We start from the raw sequence: 23,020 nt of genomic DNA on the forward strand, positions 1-23,020 counted from the left end.
TCTTGTCTTCATTTCTGAGTGCCTATCTCCGACGAACCTATTAAAATTTGATAGCGAACTCCTGAGCGAGGTATCAGAAATGTTTTAAAACATCTGCTTTTTCCAATCTATTGTAAAGTCAGTGCTACCTGATTTGCAGCAAATAATCAATTGCTCACTTCAGTCTTGCGAGTTTTCCAAAGCTCTCAAAGTAGCTGGTGTTCAGCCTCTTCTAATAAACAGAGCACTGGACGATTCCATGTTAGCAAGCTATAGACCCATAACAAATCTCCCGTTAATAGCTAAGATTCTTGAGAAAGTTATTTTTAATCAACTCAGCAACTTCTTGAATTTAAATGGACTTTTTGACAGGTTTCCAAACTTATCACAGTACAGAATCTGCTCTTATCAAAGTGCTAAATGATATAAGGTTGAATACTGACTCAGGAAAGGTGTCAATTTTGGTCTTGTTGGATCTCAGCGCGGCTTTTGATACGGTAGATCACAATATACTGCTAAACAAGTTGGAAACATGCGTAGGACTAAATGGAACGGTCCTTAAATGGTTTAGGTCCTACCTCGAGGAAAGGAGTTACTTTGTGACCATTGGAGGTGCTTGGTCTCAATGAATGGCAATGACCTATGGGGTCCCTTAGGGGTCAGTTCTTGGACCTCTCCTGTTCAGCCTGTACATGCTACTCATGGGTCAAATTCTTCAAAACTTTAATTTTGACTACCATAGCTATCTAGATTACACACAGTTATATTTAGCAGTCTCCAGATGACTACAGTTCAATTGAGGTATTGTGCCACTGTCTAAATCAGATAAATAACTGGATGAGCCAAAATTTTCTTCAACTAAATCACAACAAAACAGACATTTGTTTTTGGCAATAAAGAAAAGAGAATTGCTGTCAGTAAACACCTGGACTCTCTAGCTTTAAAAACCAAAGACCAAGTCAGAAACCCTGGTGTTGTGATTGATTCCGACCTGACTTTCAACAATCATATCAAATCAATCACAAAAACTGCCTTCTACCATTTGAAACGCACGCAGGGATCGCTGTAAATAGTAACTGGGAAGTGTTGTGTTCTGAGAGCTAGCAAAGCAAGTTGATGCTCCGTTATTATGATACCGACCATTGAGCAAACAAAATAAATATAACAATGTATAATGTTCAAGCGTTTGAGCCAGAACACACACGAGCGCAATTCAACGTGTTGAGAAGGACGTGGCGCTAACGACGAACAATAACAGTCCCATGAAATGGACCACAGAGATTTGAGGCTTTTCTGAGGAGTTGGTTTAGATGTAGAGAATAGATAGCAGGTGGCCAGGCTTTTTTTTTTTTCTTTAACACCAAGTTGTACTTTCCAAGCAGCAAAACTTCTCGCGATGGGTGTTGGGGGGCGCACACGCGGATTGCCATCAGTAATAACCGGGAAGTGTTGTGTTCTGAGAGCCAGCAAAGCGAGTTGATGCTCCGTGGTATTACTATACCGACCATTGAGCAAAATAAAAATAATGTACAATGTTCAAGCGTTTGAGCCAGAACACACACAGGTGGAATTTGACGTGTTGGGAGGGAGGTTGCGCTGACGACTAACAATAACAGTCCAATTGTATGGAGCGCTAAGATTTGATGCTTTTTTGAGGAGTTGGTTTAGATGTAGAGAATATATAGCAGGTGGCCAGACTTTTTTTTTTTTTTTTTCAACACCGAGTTGCGATCCACCGACAGCAGGTGTGGTCTGTTGCAAGCGCGGATTGCCGGAAATAGTAACCGAGAAGTGTTACACGAAATACCCATCCATTCATTTTCTTAGCCGCACGATGGTCGAAGGTGTGCTGGACCCTATCCCAGCTGTCAACAGGCAGGAGGCAATTTCCACACACGCAGACACGGGGAGAACATGCAAACTTCACACACGGAGGTCCGGTTTGAACAGCTGCGCCACCCTCATAACCTATGTGGTTGCTTTACCTTACTAGGACAGGCGCCTAATAACCAGTAATGATTCAAAGCGTTCAAATTTCCCCGCTGGTGAATGAGCCTCAACTGTGACAGCCACAGCTTTATCCTGTCAGGTTGACCCCACTGGAGGTTCAGAAGGACAAATTTGGGTGAGTTTTCTCAGTTTTGGTGCAAAAGAACTCGGCATCTTGGCTTAGCTAGAACAAATGGTCTGTAATGCTAAGCACCGGCGATGTCAGGGGCAGGGTCAAGGATGTTTCTTTTGGTTTGGCTCTGAAAGCTGGCACAGATCCAGATTTTGCTTGGATTTCAAATATGTTCTTTTAATTTCAATTCTTATTTTCAATTAATGTCCAAAATAAAGAAAGAATCCCATACCGGATCGGTCGTGGCCGGGGTTAACGACGCCCGCCTCCGGCACTGCTAACCTGTAGGGCGTCGGTGGAAATTCAGCGACTGTGGGTCGAAGACAAAGAAGAGGAGGAAACCGGAGCCGTCGTCAGAAGAAAAAGAGGAATGCACAGAGCCTACAACTGAGTGTAGGGACTTTGAATGTTGGGACTATAACAGGAAAAGCTCAAGAGTTGGTTGACATGATGATTAGGAGAAAGGTTGATATACTGTGCATCCAAGAGAGCAGATGGAAAGGTAGTAAGGCTAGAAGTTTAGGAGGAGGGTTTAAATTATTCTACCACGGAGTAGAAAGGAAGAGAAATGGAGTAGGGGTTATTTTAAAGGAAGAGCTGGCTAAGAATGTCTTGGAGGTGAAAAGAGTATCAGATCGAGTGATGAGACTAAAATTTTAAATTGAGGGTGTTATGTATAATGTGGTTAGCGGTCCAAAATATATGAAATAATAACACTTGACATTAGAGCGTTTATTGTACATATGAATTTTGGGGAGAGTCTTCCTTTTAACATCATTATATGTGGAAGCACGTTTTCCTGTTTCGTATCAGTTTCAATGTTCACATGTTCCAAGTGCCAACACACCATGCAGCCATACGTGACCCACCATTGTATGGGCTTGCAGATCTAGGTCACATGTTTACTTAAATGTTGTCACTCAACTGACAAAAAAAAAAAAAAAAAAAAAAAAAAAAACACTTACCAGTGACAAAATTATCTGAGCAGACACGATACTGGGACAGATGAGCTGTGTTCACATCTGCTCTGGACAATGCTGCCAGCTCTGTTGGAGCAGCCAACCACAGCATAGAAGTTAGCCATATCTGCAGGCTGGTTGACTTGTGCAAGTTGGAAAAAATAAGAATGGGGTCACTGGTGCGTGGAGATACGGCCGCCTGTACACTTGTTTGTTGTTGTTGTTGTAGCCAGGCAATTGCACTGTTCAGTCGACTTCTAGTTTCAGGAAGGCAACCACTTCATTCGGGCGTTTCCACAGGTCCATTACGGTCAACGTAATGGGACCCGCTGCACAGTTGAAGATGTGCTTCGTGTCGTGAGGGCCCTGTCCGCATTTCGGGCAGAGGTTGACGATAGTATTGGCGACACGAGGCCTATAATCATTGTGCATGCGACCCTCCAAGCAATCGCTTGGTTTTCCAATATGGCGAGCAGCCGAAAATCACTCGATTGTGACGTCATGTCGCAGGCGAGAGGCCACTCCAGCCCGGTAAGAAGCGGTAATGTACCTAAATGCTGGTTGCCACCCACCATTCTCATTAACGAAGACGAAGAAGACTCCTAGCGATGCCTTAACCACCCAGAAAAATATTGTTTAGACATTTATGAATGAAGAAATAATCTAACACTTCACATATTCGTGCTTAATCTCCCGAAAATGAGGAGAGAATGGGTGCCAAAGAGTCGAGGATTGGGTTCCTATCGTATGACGAGGCAGTCAAGAGAGGTAAACCAGCTAAAGGCAAATTTTCATGAGCTCTGATAACCATTATTGAATATGTTCTGATAGTGCGAGGGTTATATTTTCGCTAAAATTGGCTATCCAGAACATGTAGTTTCCCCCGTTTTACAGTGAATAGGCGACTTATATCTTAAATGACTTAAATCGCGGCAAGGTGGATCAGATGGAAAGCGATTCAATCCCGGACCGGCTGTGTGGAGTTTGCACTTTCACCCCGCCTCATGCCTTTGACAGCTGGGATAGGCTCCAACACTCCCGCCACCTTCGTGGGGATAAAAGGCTCAGAAAAGAAATGGTTGGTTGGTTGGTTGGTTGGTTGGTTGACTTCAATCACTAATGTCCTTTCAGATGACATTTTTGTGTAGATTTTTTTCATTTTTATTTAGGCAATTACGAGAGCCTTATTTTTGCAGCCACTCACTTTTAACTTCATCCTCGGAACGTATGTTCAGCCGATTTAAAATAAAAAAAATCTCATAAAAACAGACATTTTGCTGTCTGTATTTTAAAGCAAATGTCACCAGCATTGACACGACAGTTAACGAATGCGTAAGTAATGTTGAAAGGATGCGTACAGTTTATGTATAATTTGAACTATACATAACCAAATGTTCCTCCCAAATACACTCCAACTCTTATCGATTTAAAAGGTAATATGTGACACAAAGTTCTTCAGTGTGAATGACTCCAAAGTCGCTGTGACTTCACATGTAGAGGATTGTATGAGTTCATCAAGGTGATCATTTATGCTTCCAATTGCCTTCACCATTATTTCCTATGACTCAAGCACATGCACTGAAAAGGGTCCTTTAAATTTGCTTAATTTGAACATGTACATTGGCTGAACATGATTTAGAATGTTAAAATGACATTTTTCGGAAAAGGGGTTAATTGTCATTTACAAGTAGTGTACTGTACGTTGCAATCAGCTGCACAGCAGATCATTTTACCATTGTCATCGTGATGTAAGTCTGCTTAATTGTCACGTTGCAGGTCCTGCAATCTGGGAGGCAAAATAATTTGACTCAGTGGGGTTTTATGGTGTACTCGTACTAAAATATTACAACCATACCTCACCTGCAAAGATTTTTAAAAGTATTTTTAGTTCATTTTTCTCCAGTGCATGTATGCAGTTTGACAGATAGCAAAGAATACTCCAAATAAAAAGAAAAAAAATGCTTACTTAGAGTTGACATCCTCCTGATTATGGCAGCGTGAGAGCTCCTGTAAAACAAAAACAATTGAAGAATGAAGTCGCAAGTTATGCAGTAATGGGAAAAGCCAAGGAAATGCTTGTGAACTGTAATGTTATGGCAAGACTGGAAATACAGTGAACAAAATAAGTATTTGAACACGCTGCTATATTGCAAGTTCTCCCACTTAGAAATCACGGAGGAGTCTGAAATTTTCATCGTAGGTGCATGTCCACTGTCTTCTTTTCCTTTCGGCTTGTCCCGTGAGGGGTTGCCACAGCGTGTCATGTTTTTCCATCTGAGGCTATCTCCTGCATCATCCTCTCTAACCCCAACTCCCCTCATGTCTTCCCTCACCACATCCATAAACCTTCTCTTTAGTCTTCCTCTCGCTCTTTTGCCTGGCAGCTCCAGCCTCAGCACCCTTCCACCAATATACTCACTCTCTCGCCTCTGAACATGTGCAAATCATAGTAGTCTGCTCTCTCTCACCTTGTCTCCAAAACATCCAACTTTGGCTGTCCCTCGAATGAGGTCATTTCTAATTACCTATCCAACCTGCTCACGGCGAGCGAGAACCTCAACATCTTCATTTCTGCTACCTCCAGTTCTGCTTCCTGTTGTTTCTTCAGTGCCGCCGTCTCGAATCCGTACATCATGGCCGGCCTCACCACTGTTTTGTAAACTTTGCCCTTCATCCGAGCAGAGACTCTTCTGTCACATAACACACCAGACACCTTCCGCCACCTGTTCCAACCTGCTTGGACCCATTTCTTCACTTCCTTACCACACTCACCATTGCTCTGGATTGTTGACCCTAAATATTTGAAGTCCTCCACCTTTGCTATATCTTCCCCTGTAGCCTCACTCTTCCCCCTCCACCTTTCTCATTCACACACATATATTCTGTTTTACTTCGGCTAATCTTCATCCCTCTCCTTTCCAGTGCATGTCTCCGTCTTTCTAATTGTTCCTCTGCATGCTCCCTGCTTTGACTGCATATCACAATATCATCTGCGAACATCATGGTCCAAGGGGATTCCAGTCTAACCTCATCTGTCAGCCTATCCATTACCACTGCAAACAGGAAGTGGCTCAGAGCTGATCCCTGATGCAGTCCCACCTCCAGCTTAAATTCTTCTGTCACACCTAAGACACACCTCACCATAGTACCTCACCTGTATTATTTTAACATACTTTTCTGCCACACCAGTCTTACACATGCAGTACCACAGTTCCTCTCTTGGTACTCTGTCAAAAGCTTTGTCAAGATCCACAAAGACAATGTAGCTCCTTCAGACCTTCGATGTACTTTTCCACTAGCATCCTCAAGGCAAATAATGCATCTGTGGTACTCTTTCTAGGCATGAAACCATACTGTTGCTCGCAGATACTTACTTCTGTCCTGAGTCTACCCTCTACTACTCTTTCCCATAACTTTATTGTGTGGCTCATCAACCTTATTCCTCTATAATTCCCACAACTCTGAGCATCGCTTTTGTTCTTAAAAATGGGAACTAGAACACTTTTCCTCCATTCTTCAGGCATCTTTTCACCCGCTAGTATTCTGTTGAATAAGTTGGTCAAAAACTCCGCAGCCATCTCTCCAAATTGCTTCCATACCTCTACCGGTATGTCATCAGGACCAACTGCCTTTCCATTTTTCATCCTTTGTAGTGCCTTTCTGACTTCCCCCTTACTAATCATTGCCACTTCTTGGTCCTTCACACTTGCCTCAACAACTCTTCCTTCTCTCTCATTTTCTTCATTCATCAACTTCTCAAAAGTATTCTTTCCATCTATTTAGCACACTACTGGCACCAGTCAACACATTTCCATCTCTATCCTTAATCACCCTTACCTGCTGGACATTCTTCCCATCTCTATCCCTCTGTCTGGCCAACCTGTAGAGATCCTTTTCTCCTTCTTTCATGTCAAACCTAGTGTACGTCTTCATATGCCTCTTGTTTAACCTTTGCCACGTCTACCTTTGCCCTACGTCACATCTCGATGTACTCCTTTCGCCAATCCTCAGTCCTCTCAGTGTCCCACTTCTTCTTTGCTAATCTCTTTCCTTGTATTACTCCCTGTATTTTGGGGTTCCACCACCAAGTCTCCTTCTCCCCTTTCCTACCAGAGGATACACCAAGTACTTTCCTGCCTGTCTCTCTGATTACCTTGACTGTCGTAGTCCAGTCTTCCGGGAGCTTCTGCTGTCCATCGAGAACCTGTCTCACCTTTTTCCGAAAGGCCGCACACCATTCTTCCTTTCTCTTCCACCACATGGTTCTCTGCTCTACCTTTGTCTTCTTAATCTTCCTACCCACCACCAGAGTCATCCTACACACCACCATCCTATGCTGTCGAGCTACACTCTCCCCTACCACTACTTTACAGTCAGTAATCTCCTTCATATTACATCGTCTGCACAAAATTTAATCCAGCTGCGTGCTTCTACCTCCGCTCTTGTAGGTCACTATATGTTCCTCCCTCTTCTGGAAATAAGTGTTCACTACAGCCATCTCCATCCTTTTTGCAAAGTCCACCACCCTCTGTCCCTCAAAGTTCCTTTCCTGGATGCTGTACTTACCCATCACTTCTTCATCGCCCCTGTTTCTTTTACCAATATGTCCATTACAATCTGCACCAATCACAACTCTCTCGCTGTCTGGGATTCTCAGAACTATTTCATGTAGTTCCTTCCAGAATTTATCGTTCAACTCGAGGTCACATCCTACCTGTTGGGCATAGCCGCTAACCACATTATACATAACACCCTCAATTTCAAATTTTAGTCTCATCACTCGATCTGATACTCTTTTTACCTCCAAGACATTCTTAGCTAGCTCTTCCTTTAAAATAACCCCTACTCCATTTCTATAGAATAATTTAAACCTTACTCCTAAACTTCTAGCCTTACTACCTTTTCACCTGCTCTATTGGATGTACAGTATATCAAGTTTTCTCCTAATCATCATGTCAACCAACTCCTGAGCTTTTCCTGTCATAGTCCCAACATTCAAAGTCCCTACATTCAGTTGTAGGCTCTGTGCATTCCTCTTTTCCTTCTGACGACGGATCCGGTTTCCTCCCCTTCTTTGTCTTCAACCCACAGTAGCTGAATTTCCACCGACGCCCTGCAGGTTAGCAGTGCCGGGGGTGGGTGTTGTTAACCCGGGCCACGACCGATTCGGTATGGGATTGTTTATATGAACGCTCATGTTTGCTTGGCACAGTTTTTACGCCGGATGCTCTTCCTGACGCAACCCTCTGCATTTATTCGGGCTTGGGACGGGCCTACGGATTGCATTGGTTTGTGCCCCCACAGGGCTACATTAGGTGCATGTCCACTGTGAGAGAGAGATTCTAAAAAGAAAAAACCCAGAAATCACAATGTATGATTTTTTTTTTTTCATGATTTGTGTGATACAGCTGCAAATAAGTACTTGAACACCTGTCCATCAGCTAGAACTGTGACCCTCAAAGACCTGTTCGTCCGCCTTTAAAAGTCCACCTCCCCTCCATGTATTATCCTGAGTCAGATGCATCTCTGTGAGGTCGTTAGCTGCTTAAAAACACCCATACAATCAGTCAGACTCAAACTTGTAATGTGGCCATGACCAAAGAGTTGTCCAAAGACGCAAAGACAATTTTGTACAACTCCACACAGCTGGAAAGGGCTACGGAGAAATTGCCAAGCAGCTTGGTTAAAAAGGTCCACTGTTGAAGCAATCATTAGAAAAATGGAAGAAGCTTGACGCTCAATCTTAATCGGAGTCGAGCCCCATGCAAACTATCACCTTGTGGGGTCTCAATGATCCTGAAAAAGGTGAGGAATCAGCCCAGGACTACACAACAGGACTTGGTCAGTGACCTGAAAAAAGCTGGGACCACCGTTTCCAAGGTGACTGTTGGTAATACACTAACACGTCATGGTTTGAAATCACGCATGGCACGGAAGGTTCCCCTGGTTAAACCAGCACATGTCAAGGCCCGTCTTAAGTTTGACAATGACCATTTTGATGATACAGAGGAGTCATGGGAGAAGGTTTTGTTGTCAGATGAGAACAAAATGGAACTTTTTGGTCATAATTCCACTAACCGTGTTTGGAGGAAGACGAATGATGAGTTCCATCTCAAGAACACAATCCCTACTGTGAAGCATGGGGGTGGTGGTATCATGTTTTGGGGGTGTTTTTTTTTTTGCAGATGGGACAGGAATACTGCACAGTATTAAGGAGAGGATGACCGTGGCCATGTATTGTGAGATTTTGGGGAACAACCTCTTTCCCTCAGTCAGAGCATTGAAGAAGGGTCGTAGCTGGGTCTTTCAACATGTCAATGACCCGAAACACACAGCCAGGAAAACCAAGGAGTGGCACAGTAAGAAGCATACCAAGGTTCTGGCGTGGCCTCGCCAGTCTCCAGACCTAAACCCAGTAGAAAATCTTTGGAGGGAGCTGAAACTCAGTGTTTCTCAGCGACACCCTGGAAACCTGTCTGATGTGGAGAAGAACTGTGTTGGCCAAAATCCTTCCTCCAGTGTGTGGTGAACAACTACATGAAACGTTTGACCTCTGTAATTGCAAACAAAGGCTACTGTACTACATATAAACATTGTTTTTCTCACGTGTTCAAATACTTATTTGCAGCTGTATCACACAAATAAATCATTAAAAAAATCATACATTGTGATTTCTGGATTTTTCTTTTAAGATTTTCTCTCTCATAGTGGACATGTACCTACGATGAAAATTTCAGACCCCTCCATGATTTCTAAGTGGGAGAACTTGCAATATAGTATGGTGTTCAAATACTTATTTACTTCACTGTAAGCAGACTTGCATTACAATTTGTGTGTCAGAATTCATATTGCCCTTCATAATTCAAATTAAACACCAAAACTGAATTATACCCGGGAGGTGACTCGACACACTTATATCAGCAAGCCTGTTAAGTCTAAGGTTGGTAGGAGCAAGGAAAGGGCGAAGCTCAATCCAGACGAAAAAATGCTGGACCAAAAGACAGAAATTGCAAAAGTGTGGAAGCGTTTCATCAGGCTTTTCACAATTAGGATTTTGAGACTGATCCGCTAATTTTAAAAAATGATATATGATCACAAGATGGAGTATTTTGTCTTTTCAAATTACATGTTCATTTACTGTATGTACTTGGGTACAGTTATCTCTTGTTTTTCACAGTTAATTGCGACCAGAACCACCGACAAATAGTGAAAAACCGCTAAGTAGGATTTCCTCCCCTTGTAGGAATTTTTATGTAGGATTATGTGGCTACCAGAACGTTTCAAATATGTAAACAGTATTTGTACTTCGAATGTTTGAGACAAAAAGAGGGATGTAGTTCAATCTTTAATTATAAAACCTTTTAAATATAATTTATTCAGTATTATAAATTTATAATATAAATATAAATTATGATTACCATTAATCACTCAGAGACTCTTCTGCTCAAGACGCTGCCTATGTAGCTGAGTTTTTTACCTTTAAGATGGAGAGGTTGTTTTTGTGTGGTTGTGCGCGCGTGTGTGTTTATGTATGTGTGGACCAACATGTTTAAAATATGTCTACGGTATGTATTTATACATTACATATTTGAGACATAGTTTCAACAGTACACGTGTGTGGTTAAACTTTTATTTATAAAACCTTATGTTGTAAAGTAACTTTTATTGCAGTACGTATGTAATAAACATTACTCACACAGATAATCTTCTGCTGTTGGTGCTGACGGTGTAACTGTGGTTTTTATCTTTGAGATAGACATGGTGATGGGGAGTTTTCTTTTTTATTCTGCTTCAAAATTCCCATGTACAAGGACATAACCCCATCAGCACGATTGCTAAACCGTACAGCTCGTACCATATTGCCAATGTCTCGTGCAAATTGTTGCATTGCCTTCGCCATGTTACACAATTGTTGCACGTTCTCCAGGGTAAGGCCAGGCTTTTCACTTTCTTTGTCTTCTTCCTCACTTCCAGACTTTTGTCATGCCAAGTAGGTCATCATCAGTCAGTGGATCTGAGAGATTCTTCATCTCTTATGATGCGAGCCAGCAAACTATTCCTTATATGAGTCACAGTTGTGCAAAAAGTCAAGAGTTTTTGCTTAACATTGAATAAAATAATTGTATCTGTTTTTGCTCTTTAACATCATGATAGCATGTCTTGACTCTTGTTGTTGGGAACAAAATGGAGCACTTTCAAAGTAATAACGCTGAGACTGTGGGTCCAAAAACTGTGAGGAGGTATTGTTAACTCCTCATGGACACATAGGCCAGTTGTGATGTTACAAATCAATATCTTACCAGCTCAATCAATTACATGCTGTTTGACAGAACGAGCTTACAAGACACATATTAGGATGTCTGACCCATAGTGTTTGAGAGTAGCAAGCACTGTAAAGATGACATTACCATAATATGACTTCTTGATAACAGGCGCAGAAAATATCTTTTCCACTGAAAATTCTCAACAAAATAGCTGCATATTATTTTTTCGTGAGAACCATCGTCAACCAGTGCTAATTGCAACAACAATATCAAATCCATGGTTGCATTCTTACCCGTCTCTGGGTAAATAAGTGATTTGGACAAAATGTATTATTCATTGGAGAGGAGTACAAAGAAGTTGGAGGACACAATGCCTGACTTACTTTCATCACAAATATTCAAAAACAAACAATGGCTTCTGTGTGAGACTTTCCAAACTGAGAAGCTCGAATAGAATAGCTACAGGTGATTGGAAGAATCACATGATGTAATTTTCTGGGGGCAGGGAGCAACTGTCTTTAGGAAAAACGGATGCTGAATTGATCACAGGTTCAAAAAAAGTCAAATAATGAAATAATGTTCAGACTCAGACCTGTTGCAGACTCTGAAACACTGATGTAACAACATAGAGATGAAGAAAACCGGTCAACATATATTTTTATTTTTTACTTTTGTCACAAACAATGTGAACTCAGCAATTCCCAAATATGACAAATAAAATAATGCTCACGAAACAAAACACTGGCATCATTCAAGAACAGAGACAAGTAATGAACTAGAAAAAAATGCACATTTTTTTTTCTTTGTGAATGTATCTAATTTTCAGTGAAAATGTCTTACTGTACCTTTTTTAAGATGGTTACTTTTTTCATAAGCTCATATTTTAAAAACTGTACCAAGACAATTTATTGTAATTCCATTAGCAGATATTTTCACTTAAAACAAGACATTCTGTCCTTAAAACAAGAGCGAAAAGATCTGCCAGTAGATCTTGATCAAATTCTTGAAATAAGATATAGCACTTTAAAGCTGGTGTTCTTGTCTTGCTGAACATTTTGACAATGTACTATAATCAAAAACTCTTCAACACCAGATATAGCAAGTGAGGTGGCAAGTACCATGTGGCTTTACAACACTTAGTTTTTTTGTACTTACCGAGTCTTTATACAGTACATTCTCCATTCGGGTGGGGAGAGGAATACTGTGTTTTGTTTTAATACACCTCTGTTTCTCCACAGACTCGTGCTTCACATCCAAATATTTAACTTTAAATCATTTATTTTCCCCCTCTTTGAACTGTCGCCTTATTGTGGTCCAGGGGTTTATGTCCCAATGAACCTTGGAGCAAAATTGTCAGGAGCTTTTTTCCCCCTGGCAACATCACCCAAGGCTAACAGGTCCAAGGTGAGGGACTAGACAAGGTACAGCTCAAAAAACCTCAATGAGGATTACACATTTAGGAAAATGTTTTTGCTTCTCCCGAGGCGGATAACTGGTGCCCCCCTCTGGAGCCAAGCTTGAAGGTGGGGCTTGAAGTAGAGTGTCTGATTGCCGAGCCTGCACCTATGGGGCTTGGCTGGGCACAGCCCCAAACACCCTCAAGGGTAACAGGATCACCACCTGTGGAAGGGGCTATAGGGGAACTGGGCGCCAGCTGAAGGCAGAGACGTTGGTGATCCGAACCCCAATTACAGAAGCTGGCTCTAGGGACGAGGAACGTCACCTCTCTTGCAAGGAAGAAGCCTGAGTGGGGGTTGCTAGAGAGCGCTCCTGCCGGAGCCGCCATCATTCTGTTGGGGCACTTCAGTTTTCACATGGGCAATGACAGTGTTACATGGAAGGGTATGATTGGTAAGAACACCCCCGCGCCCCTCCTATCAGAACCCAAATGGTGTTCTGTTATTGGACTTCTGTGATTATCACAAATTGTCCACAACGAACACATTGTTCAAGGAGTAAAGGTGTCGACACGTTCACATGGCACCAGAACCAGCGGTGAAACTGGGGGAGATCTTTTCTTTATGAGTGAGAAAAGTCTGCTCTGTAACTACTCTAAAGTTGTGAACGAGTTTTCCGATGGAAAAATATGGACTAAATGGAAGCTGGACTACCTCAAGCGACACATTCTGGAGAAAAGTCATTTGAATGCTGTTGGAATTATACGAAGACTCAAGCGCAAACGAACAGGAGAAAAAGAACGAGCTGTCACATGAAAAAAAAAAAATCTGACCCTGAGCAAGTTAAAGTTCTGTCAATATTTTACTTACCTTTAAAATGAATGCATCAATTCAACAAATCCATGATCTCATGGCAAAGTATACAAGTATACCAGAAAGCTGGCGAAGCAAAAACTGTCTTTGAATTTGTGTGACACATTTGGAGCACCTGATGCGCATAAAGTCAAAGCAAGAAGCAGACGGAGCCATCAACCGGGACAAAGTGTACAACATTTGGAGAAATGAGAAGAACAGACATGAAAAATAAGGTTTATTTTAAGTCAGATTTGTGCATATTCTAGTGACATTTATTAAGATGTTTCATTTATGGATATTAATCGTTAAATTCCATGATGACTAGATCATTTATGGGTAGTAGAAATGCAGGTTGTCTGTCTCAACGACATTAACATTGAAATGATGACTTTCTTCTTGTTATAGCTGTAATTTTGTTTAGTCTGCTTTTTTTCTGTGAACTATTCTTTTAAAATTATTTTTTAACCCATACCCTATAAACTATTCTAAATTGCTCTTCACTTATTAGTTCCTGACAATTGTTCTCTCTGTCTCTCAATAGTTACAGATTTAGAATTGAAACGACTTAAGGATGCCTTCAATAGAACCAGCGGCCTCTCCTTTTACATGTCTCCACAGTGCTTCAATAATGAGGTGTTGGGAAATGGAGTTCCACCAAATGTTGCAGAAGTAAGAAGTCTTTTCTGTGACTGAGTAAAATATTTTTTTAGTTGTGATTCTCTTGTTTGACATCAATTTCGAAATGGAAGTGTTATGGATCAACATCTTTGTTGTAAAACCATAGATTTTTAAAGCAAATATTTGCAGGTCTCATATTCACAGTATCTAAAATATATGTGTTGATGTATGGATATGTATATACTCAGGAGCATCTACCTCATAGTTCTGAGGACTGGGGTTCAAATCTCAGACCCATCTGTGTGGAATTTGCCTACTCTCCCTGTGCCTATTTAGGTTTTCTCCAGGCACTCCCGTTTCCTCCCACATCCCAAAAACATTAATTAATTGGGTTAGGGTTAGGGTTACCCTAACCCTAACCCTAACCCTTTGTTTCTATGTGTCCTGCATTTGGCTGGCAACCAGTTCAGGTTATACCCCGCCAGCTGTCGAAAATAGCTGGGATAGGTATGGTTTATCACTCTCTCGCCCCTTATGGCTCAAATATTATTAATATTGAATGGCTAACCGATGGATGGATCGTCTTATTCACCAATTCCCCTGCCTGAATCACTCTTTCACAGGGTATAGATCAGGGGTCGGAAACCTTTAACCCTTAAGGAGCCATTCCGACCCGGTTTCCACGGAAAAGACAACACTGGGAGCCGCAAGCACTTCTGAAATGAAGATGTGAGCTTTGTATTGTTTTGCAAGTGTGCCTGTCAGGAAATCGAAACCACAAGCTTTTTTTTACACCTTATTTATTTTCCAAAGCCACAGAGAATTGCAACATAAGGATGAAAGAGCCGCGGGTTGCCGACCCCTGGTAGAAAATCACATTATGTAGTCGTATACGGGGACATATAGAAAATAAAAAATGGTATACATTTCCATTTCAACATGATATTAGATGTCTTATGTTACACGTTTATATGTATTACGGTAATGTGCGCCACCAACCTGAGGTCCTGAACCTGCTCACGGGAATTGACCATTTTACCATTGTTAACAGAGCATATTTGTTGCTACTGTACCAAAGATCAGAAATGGCTCCCCGTGAGTTTGAGTTAACTTAAACTAAGACAAAAAATTTCAACTACATGGGCTAGTTATGCAGCTGCTTTTAAAAAAAATGTGTCATCACTCCTGCCGAAGAACTGGGTAACAGCGCGACAATTGAAAGAGAGATCCAGCTACGTAGAAACGAGCGATGGGCACATTAAAAAAACGGAAAACAGGAGGGCGAGCACAATTAAAATGCAAGGTTTTTTTTATGTGCTCATTAGGCTCATTTTTATGTAGTTTGAGCTTTCGTTGTTTTGATAGCAACCCGATGGTATGAAGAGCTGCTACAATAGCTGAATGGAGGGCAAGAGGCTGCGCTATGTGGAGCGTCGCCTCAAAGCACTGACAATAATGAGAATAAAGGGAACCAGGACTCTTGGGATTCAAAAAATGTTTCCTCAGAAATGCAATGGATAGCACAGAGGATGATGTGCTGTGGCGCTAGACAGGATCACTGTTCATGATGCAATGCAATTATTGTGCTACCTGTCTGCCGGTCCCAAGCCCGGATAAATGCAGAGTGGGTTGCGTCAGAAAGGGCATCCGGCGTAAAACTGTGCCAAACATATACGAGCATTCATCATACGAATTCTAGAACAGTTAGGTCGGGGCCCGGGCTTCCTACACTCATTAATCTACAAGGCATAGGTAGAAATTCAGAAAATGTAGGTCGAAGACAAAAAAGAGGAGGAAAGTGGCTTAGTCAGAAGAAGAAGAGGAATGCACAAACCCTACAGCTGTGTGTAGGGACTTTGAATGTTAGGACTATGACTGGAAAAGCTCAGGAGCTAGTTGACATGATGATAAGGAGAAAGGTTGATATATTGTGCATCAAAGAGAGCAAGTGGAAAGGGAGTAAGGCTAGAAGTTTAGGTGCAGGATTTAAATTATTTTATCATGCAGTAGATGGGAAGAGAAATGGAGTAGGGGTCATTTTAAAAGAAGAGCTGCTAAGAATGTCTTGGAGGTGAAAAGAGTATCAAATCGAGTGATGAGGCTGAAATTTGAAGTTGAGGGGATTGTGTATAATGTGATTAGCGGCTATGCCCCACAGGTAGGATGTGACCTCGAGTTGAACGAGAAATTCTGGAAGGAACTAGATGAAGTTGTCCTGAGCATCCCAGATAGAGAGAGAGTTGTGATTGGTGCAGATTTCAATGTACATGTTGGCGAAGGAAACGGGCGATGAAGAAGTGATGGGTAAGTACGGCATTCAGCAAAGGAACTTTGAGGGGCAGATGGTGGTGGACTTCGCAAAGAGTATGGAATTGGCGGTGGTGAACACTAATTTACAGAAGAGAGTGGAACATAGTCACCTACAAGACCGGAGGGAGAAACATGCAAGTGGATTATATTTTGTGTAGACAGTGTAATCTGAAGGATGTTACTAACTGTAAGGTTGTGGTGGGGGAGAGTGTAGCTCGACAACATAGGATGGCGGTGTGTAGAATGACTGGTAGTGGGTAGGAAGACTAAGAAGACAAAGGTAGAGCAGAGAATCAGGTAGTGGAAGTTGATAAAGGAAGAATGTTGTGTGGCCTTCCGGAAAGAGGTAAGACAGGCTCTAGATGGACATGAAGAGCTCCCAGTAGACTGGAATACTACTGCCAAGGTATTCAGCGAGGCATTAAGGAGAGTACTTGGGGTGTCTTCTGGTAGGAAAGTGGAGAAGGAGACTTGGTGGTGGAACCCCAAAATACAAGAAGTAATCCAAGGTAAGCGATTAGTGAAGAAAAAGTGTGATACGGCAAGGACTGAGGAGAGGCGTAAAGAATTGATTGACGTGTCGTAGGGCAAAGGTAGAGGTGGCGAAGGCTAAACAAGAGGGATATGACAACATTTACTCCAGGTTGGATACGAAAGTAGGAGAAAAGGAGTTCTACAGGTTGGCCAGACAGAGGGATAGAGATGGGAAGGATGTGCAGCAAGTAAAGGTGATTAAGGATAGCGATGGAAATATGTTGACTGGTGCCAGCCAGGAGTGTACTATGTAGATGGAAAGAGTATTTTGAGAATTCAATGAATGAAGAAAATGGGAGAGACGGTAGAGTAGAAGAGGCAAGCGTAAATGACCGGCAAGTGGCTTTGATTAGTAAGGGAAAAGTTAGAAAGGCACAGAACAGAATGAAAAATGGAAAGACAGTTGGACCTGATGACATAACAGTGGAGGTATGGAAGCAATTTGGTAAGGTGACTGTGGAGTTTTTGTCCAACTTATTCAATAGAATACTAGCGCGAGAGAAGATGCCAGAAGAATGGAGAAAAATTGTGCTCGTCCCCATTTTTAAGAACAGAGGCGATGTTCAGAACTGTGGAAACTACAGAGGCATAAAGATCATGAGCCACACAATTAAGTTATGAGAAAGAGTAGTGGAGGCTAGACTCAGGACAGAAGTATCTGCGAGGAACAGTATGTTTTCATGAAGAGAAAGAGTACCACAGATGCACTACATGTCTTGAGGATGCTCGTGGAAAAGTACAGAGAGCTACATTGTATCTTTGTAGACGGAGAGAATGGCTATGACAGAGTACCAAGAGAGAAACTGTGGTACTGGATGCGCAAGTCTGGTATGGCGGAGAAATATGTTAGAATAGTACAGGACATGTATGAGGGTAGCAGAACAGCGGTGAGATGTGCCGTTGGTCTGTCAGAAGAATTTAAGGTAGAAGTGGGACTGCATCAGGGTTCTGCGGTGAGCCTCTTCTTGTTTGTGGTAGTAATGGATAGGCTGACAGACGAGGTTGGACTGGATTCCCCTTGGACCATAATGTTCACAGATATTGTGATCTGCAGTGAAAGCAGGGAACAGGGGGAGGAACAGTTAAAAAGATGGAGGTACGCACTGGAAAGGAGATGATTGAAAATTAGCCGTAGTAAAACAATATATGTGCGTGAATGAGAGGGGGAGGTGGAAGAGTGAAGCTCCACGGAGAAGAGATAGCAAGGGTGGACGACTTCAAATACTTGGGGTCAACAATACAGAGCAATGGAGCGTGTGGTAAGGAAGTGAAGAAACTAGTCCAAGCGGGGTGGAACAGTTGCCGGAAGGTGTCTGGTGTGTTATGTGACAGAAGAGTCTCTGCTAGGATGAAGGGCAAAGTTTACAAAACAGTGGTGAGGCCGGCCATGATGTACGGATGAAAGACAGTGTCACTGAAGAAATCAGAGGCCAGAGATCTGCATAAACCACGCCCCTTCCCTCAGACAACGTTGCATGGTCCAGTATAGCTTTTGTTAGCGTTTTATCGCGTATTTGGGTTCTTTAACAATAGATATGGTTAAGAGTTGTAGTCACGGACTTTATCATAGTGACGACAGGTATCCTGAAAGGCTAGTTGGTGGAGTTCCATTCGTACCCTTTCCAAAACCAAAGACCCAGTATGAAAAATGTCTTCGATGGATCAAACTTTGTGGAAGACCGGATGATCAACTGAATCCATCAACCGGAACAGATATGTTTGCACGAAGGTAAGCCCTATATTTGATTTTCAATACATGTCTCATATAAATGAATTAGCAGTTCTTCGCTTGCATAATATAGCTACGTGTGAATGATTGACACACTTGATCTGTGTTGAGCGATATTTTGCGATGATCTGACTGCAGAAATGTGTCTCTGTTCAGCGCTCCAGAGCTAAGCTAAACCGGACTTTGTTTGCACGAAGGTATGCCCTATATTTGATTTTCAATACATGTCTCATATAAATGAATTAGCAGTTCTTTGCTTGCATAACATAGCTACGTGTGAATGATTGACACACTTGATCTGTGTTGAGCGATATTTTGCGATGATCTGACTGCACAAACGTGTCTCTTTGATGGCGGCTTCGGTAAACCGGACTGTGTTTGCACGAAGGTATGCCCTATATTTGATTTTTAATACATGTCTCATATAAATGAATTAGCAGTTCTTCGCTTGCATATCATAGCAACGTGTGAATGATTGATTGACACACTTGATCTGTGTTGAGCGATATTTTGCGATGATCTGACTGCACAAACGTGTCTCTGTTGTCGGCTACCGAGCTAAGCTAAACCGGACTGGCGAGTCCTAAAAGCCTTCGACGTCCACCGAGACACCAAGACTGAAGGAAGGATGTTTGAGGACACGAAAGTAGTGACTGTCGTACTCGGTCGGGACTTACGTAGGTTCGGCACTAATTCAAGAATAATTATTGAGGGGAGCGCGTGATGTGACACAAAGAAAACGAGAGAAACAACTCTTAAATCAAGCCTCGCCTTCTTTTCCTTCATACGGCGGTTCACAAACCGCTATACAGATACACATACAGATTCTGCACACAAGTGTGATAGGTAACACGAAAATAGGAAACTGTCAATGACGAATTTGTCTTTGGGTTATACTATATTATATTATGTGGCTTCTCGGTTTTCCTCTGACTCCGGAAAGATCTCGCGCTAATATCAATGGTTTCTCCGTCGATATGGATGTAAATACAATTGAAATACCCCTCGCTGAAATACTTGAAGCCCTGCTGTCTGCTTTTCAACGATATTTCACTGTTAGCTAAGAATGCGAGTGAGAAATCAGCCGGTAAATCGGACATTTTCGCTCTATTCTTTTCTTGCTGCGCCGCCCTTTTTGCTCATTGTTTGTCTGACGTTACCGCACGTGGCGTGACGTCACTTCAGGAGCCGTGGTTAAATGCCCTGTACGGAGGGGTCAATTATTACATTACATTGTTGTTATGTTCAGTGGTTTGAGATCAAGGAGTTGATGGCTGTATGCCGCCTGCCAAAGGGCAGCAGGTTAAACGGGTGATGACCAGGATGTGAAGAGTCCTTTAATATATTAGTTTCTCTGCTGTGATAACTGGAGTTGGCATTGTCCTCTAGGGAGGGCAGAGAGCAGTCAATGATCTTCTTGGCACTGTTGACCACTCTTGGCAGAACTTTCCTGTCCGCTGCTGTGCATCCAGCATACACACTGTGATGCAGTAAGTGTGGATGCTCTCCACGGAGGTTCTGTAGAAGGCATCCAGCAGCTTAGCTTCCAAGTTGTTCTTCCTGAGCACTCTCAGGAAGGGGAGTCACTACTGGGCCTTTTTCACCACCACATTTGTATTGACGGTCCAAGTGAGTTTGTCCGTGATGTAGACTCGCAAAAATTTGAAGGAGTTGACCCTCTCCACACACTCTCCATTGATGAACAGTGGGACCGGCTCGGTGCCGCACTTCTGGAAGTCCAGGAAGATTTCCTTCGTCTTTGTGGTGTTCAGTGTAAGGTTGTTTGCAGAACACCACTTTGACAATTTACCAATCTCATATCTGTAGGCAGACTCATCTCCTTGTGAGATGAGCCTGATCACAGTGTTGTCATCAGCAAACTTGATAATGGAGTTGCTGGGATGGGCTGGTATGCAGTCATATGTGTACAGAGAGTATAGCAGAGGGCTCAGTACACAGCGTTGGGGGGACCTGGTACTGAGAGTGATTGAGGAAGAGAGGTCTGGGCCAAGTCTGACAGACTGTGGACTGTTTGTGAGGAAGTCTTTAATCCAGCAGGAGATGAAAAGAGATGTCCAAGGAGGGAGAGTTTGTCAACCAAATTACCTGGGATGATGGTATTAAAGTTCTGAACTAAAGTCCATGAAGAGCATCTTGACGTAGTTCCCTTGGCGTTCCAGGTGGCTCATCCAGTTTGGAGAGCGATTGTGAAATCTACGTAGATTGTGTGAAATGATTGTGATTGTGGAAATGTTCAGGAGCTGGTTGACATGATTTGGAGAAAGGTTGATATACTGTGCATCCAAGATAGCAGGTGGAAAGGTGGTAAAGCTCAAAGTTTAGGAGCAGGGTTTAAATTATTTTACCATGGAATCAATGGAAAGAGAAATGGAGTAGGTTATTTTAAAGGAAGAGCTGGCTAAAAATGACTTGGAGGTGAAAAGAATATCACAACGTTTCATGAGGGTTAAACTCGAAATTGAGGTTTTTTTTTTTTGTATAACGTGACTAGCGGCTAGGCCACACAGGTAGAATGTACCCTACAATTAAAAGAGAAATTCTGGAAGGAACTAATGTGAAGAAAATAAGTATTTGAACACCCTGCTATATTGCAAGTTCTCCAACTTAGAAATCATGGAGGTGTTTGAAATTTTCATCATAGGTGGATGCCCACTGTGAAAGAGATAATCTAAAAAGAAAAATCCAGAAATCACAATTTAAGATTTTTTTACCAAGTTATTTGTGTGATACAGCTGCAAGTAAGTATTTGAACACCTGTTTATCAGCTAGAATTCTGACCCTCAAAGACCTGTTAGTCCGCCTTTAAAAGTCCACCTCCACTCCATGTATTATCCTGGAATCAGATGCACCTATGTGAGGTCATTAGTTGCATAAAGACACCTGTCCATCCCATACAATCAATAAGACTCCAACTTGTAACATGGCCAAGACCAAAGACCTGTCCAAAGACACCAGAGACAAAATTGTACGTCACATGGCTGGAAAAGGCTACGGAGAAATTACCAAGCAGCTTGGTGAAAAAGGTCCACTGTTGGAGCAATCATTAGAAAGTGGAAGAAGCTAAACATGACGGTCAGTCTCAATCGGAGTGGAGCCCCATCAGAGATATCACCTCGTGGTGTCTCAATGATCCTTAGAAAGGTGAGGAATCAGCCCAGGACGACACGACACTTGGTCTATCACCTGAAAAGAGCTGGGACCACTGTTTCCAAGGTGACTGTTGGTAATACACTAAGACGTCATGGTTTGAAATTATCCATGGCACGGAAGGTTCCCCTGCTGAAATCAGCACATGTCAAGGCCTGTCTTAAGTTTGCCAATGACCATTTGATTGATACAGAAGTGTCATGGGAGAAAGTTTTGTGGTCAGATGAGATCAAAATAGAACGTTTTGGTCATAATTCCGTGTTTGGAGGAAGACGAACGTTGAGTTCATACCACTCACCCGACTGTGAAGCATGAGGGTGGAAGCATCATGCTTTGGGGGTGTTTTTCTGCACTGGGACAGGACAACGGCACTGTATTAAGGAGAGGATGACCGCGGCCATGTATTGTGAGATTTTGGGGAACAACCTCTTTCCCTTTCAGAGCATTGAAAAATGTGTCCTTGCTTGGTCTTTCAACATGACAATGACCCGAAGCACACAGCCAGGAAAACCAAGGAGTGGCTCCATAAGAAGCATATCAAGGTTCTGGCGTGGCCTAGGCCGTCTCCGGACCTAAACCCAAAAGAAAATCTTTGTGAGTCTGTAAATTGTTAAATACGTCAATAAAGTACAACCGAACTCAAGTTTTCCTCCGGCTGCCTTTTTAAAGGGTATGTAAAGTCTTCAAAGCACCTGGTCGCCAGCCAGTCTCAGGGCACATATAAACAAACAACCATTTGCACAGGGCATTCAATTTACTTACCCTGCATGCTTTTGGAATGTGGTAGCAACCCAGAGAAAACCCACTCAGGCGTGGGGAGAACATGCAAACCCCAAACAGGTTGGGCAGGGATTTTAACAGTTATAAAAACTTGTGAGGTAGATGTGTTAACCAGTCACCCACTATTTCACCTGAGCACATGCATATCCATACATGAATATATTTTTGATACTGTATGTATGGCTAACACAGGTCTATGTACATATTGAAATTAAATTGAAGGGTGCAGTAGTAGAGTATTAGCACTATTTCTACTCCAAATGCTCAGATCTCTTGTTTGTTTGTTGTTGTTTAGAAATTTAAAT

General features: G+C 42.3%; 1 protein-coding gene across 1 annotated transcript in view; it reads left to right on the top strand.

Annotated features, from left to right (window-relative positions):
* Window positions 1–3,770: 3,770 nt before the first annotated feature.
* The window catches only part of usp32 (ubiquitin specific peptidase 32), a 257,750-nt gene continuing 238,500 nt past the window's right edge, over window positions 3,771–23,020 (top strand). Inside the window, exons 1-2 of the mRNA XM_061827750.1 lie at window positions 3,771–3,828; window positions 14,118–14,245. Of these exons, the coding sequence (XP_061683734.1) occupies window positions 3,771–3,828; window positions 14,118–14,245 (186 nt within the window). The remainder of the gene's footprint in view (window positions 3,829–14,117; window positions 14,246–23,020) is intronic.

Source organism: Syngnathoides biaculeatus, chromosome 8 (genome assembly GCF_019802595.1).
Source record: "Syngnathoides biaculeatus isolate LvHL_M chromosome 8, ASM1980259v1, whole genome shotgun sequence".
Taxonomy (NCBI): domain Eukaryota; kingdom Metazoa; phylum Chordata; class Actinopteri; order Syngnathiformes; family Syngnathidae; genus Syngnathoides; species Syngnathoides biaculeatus.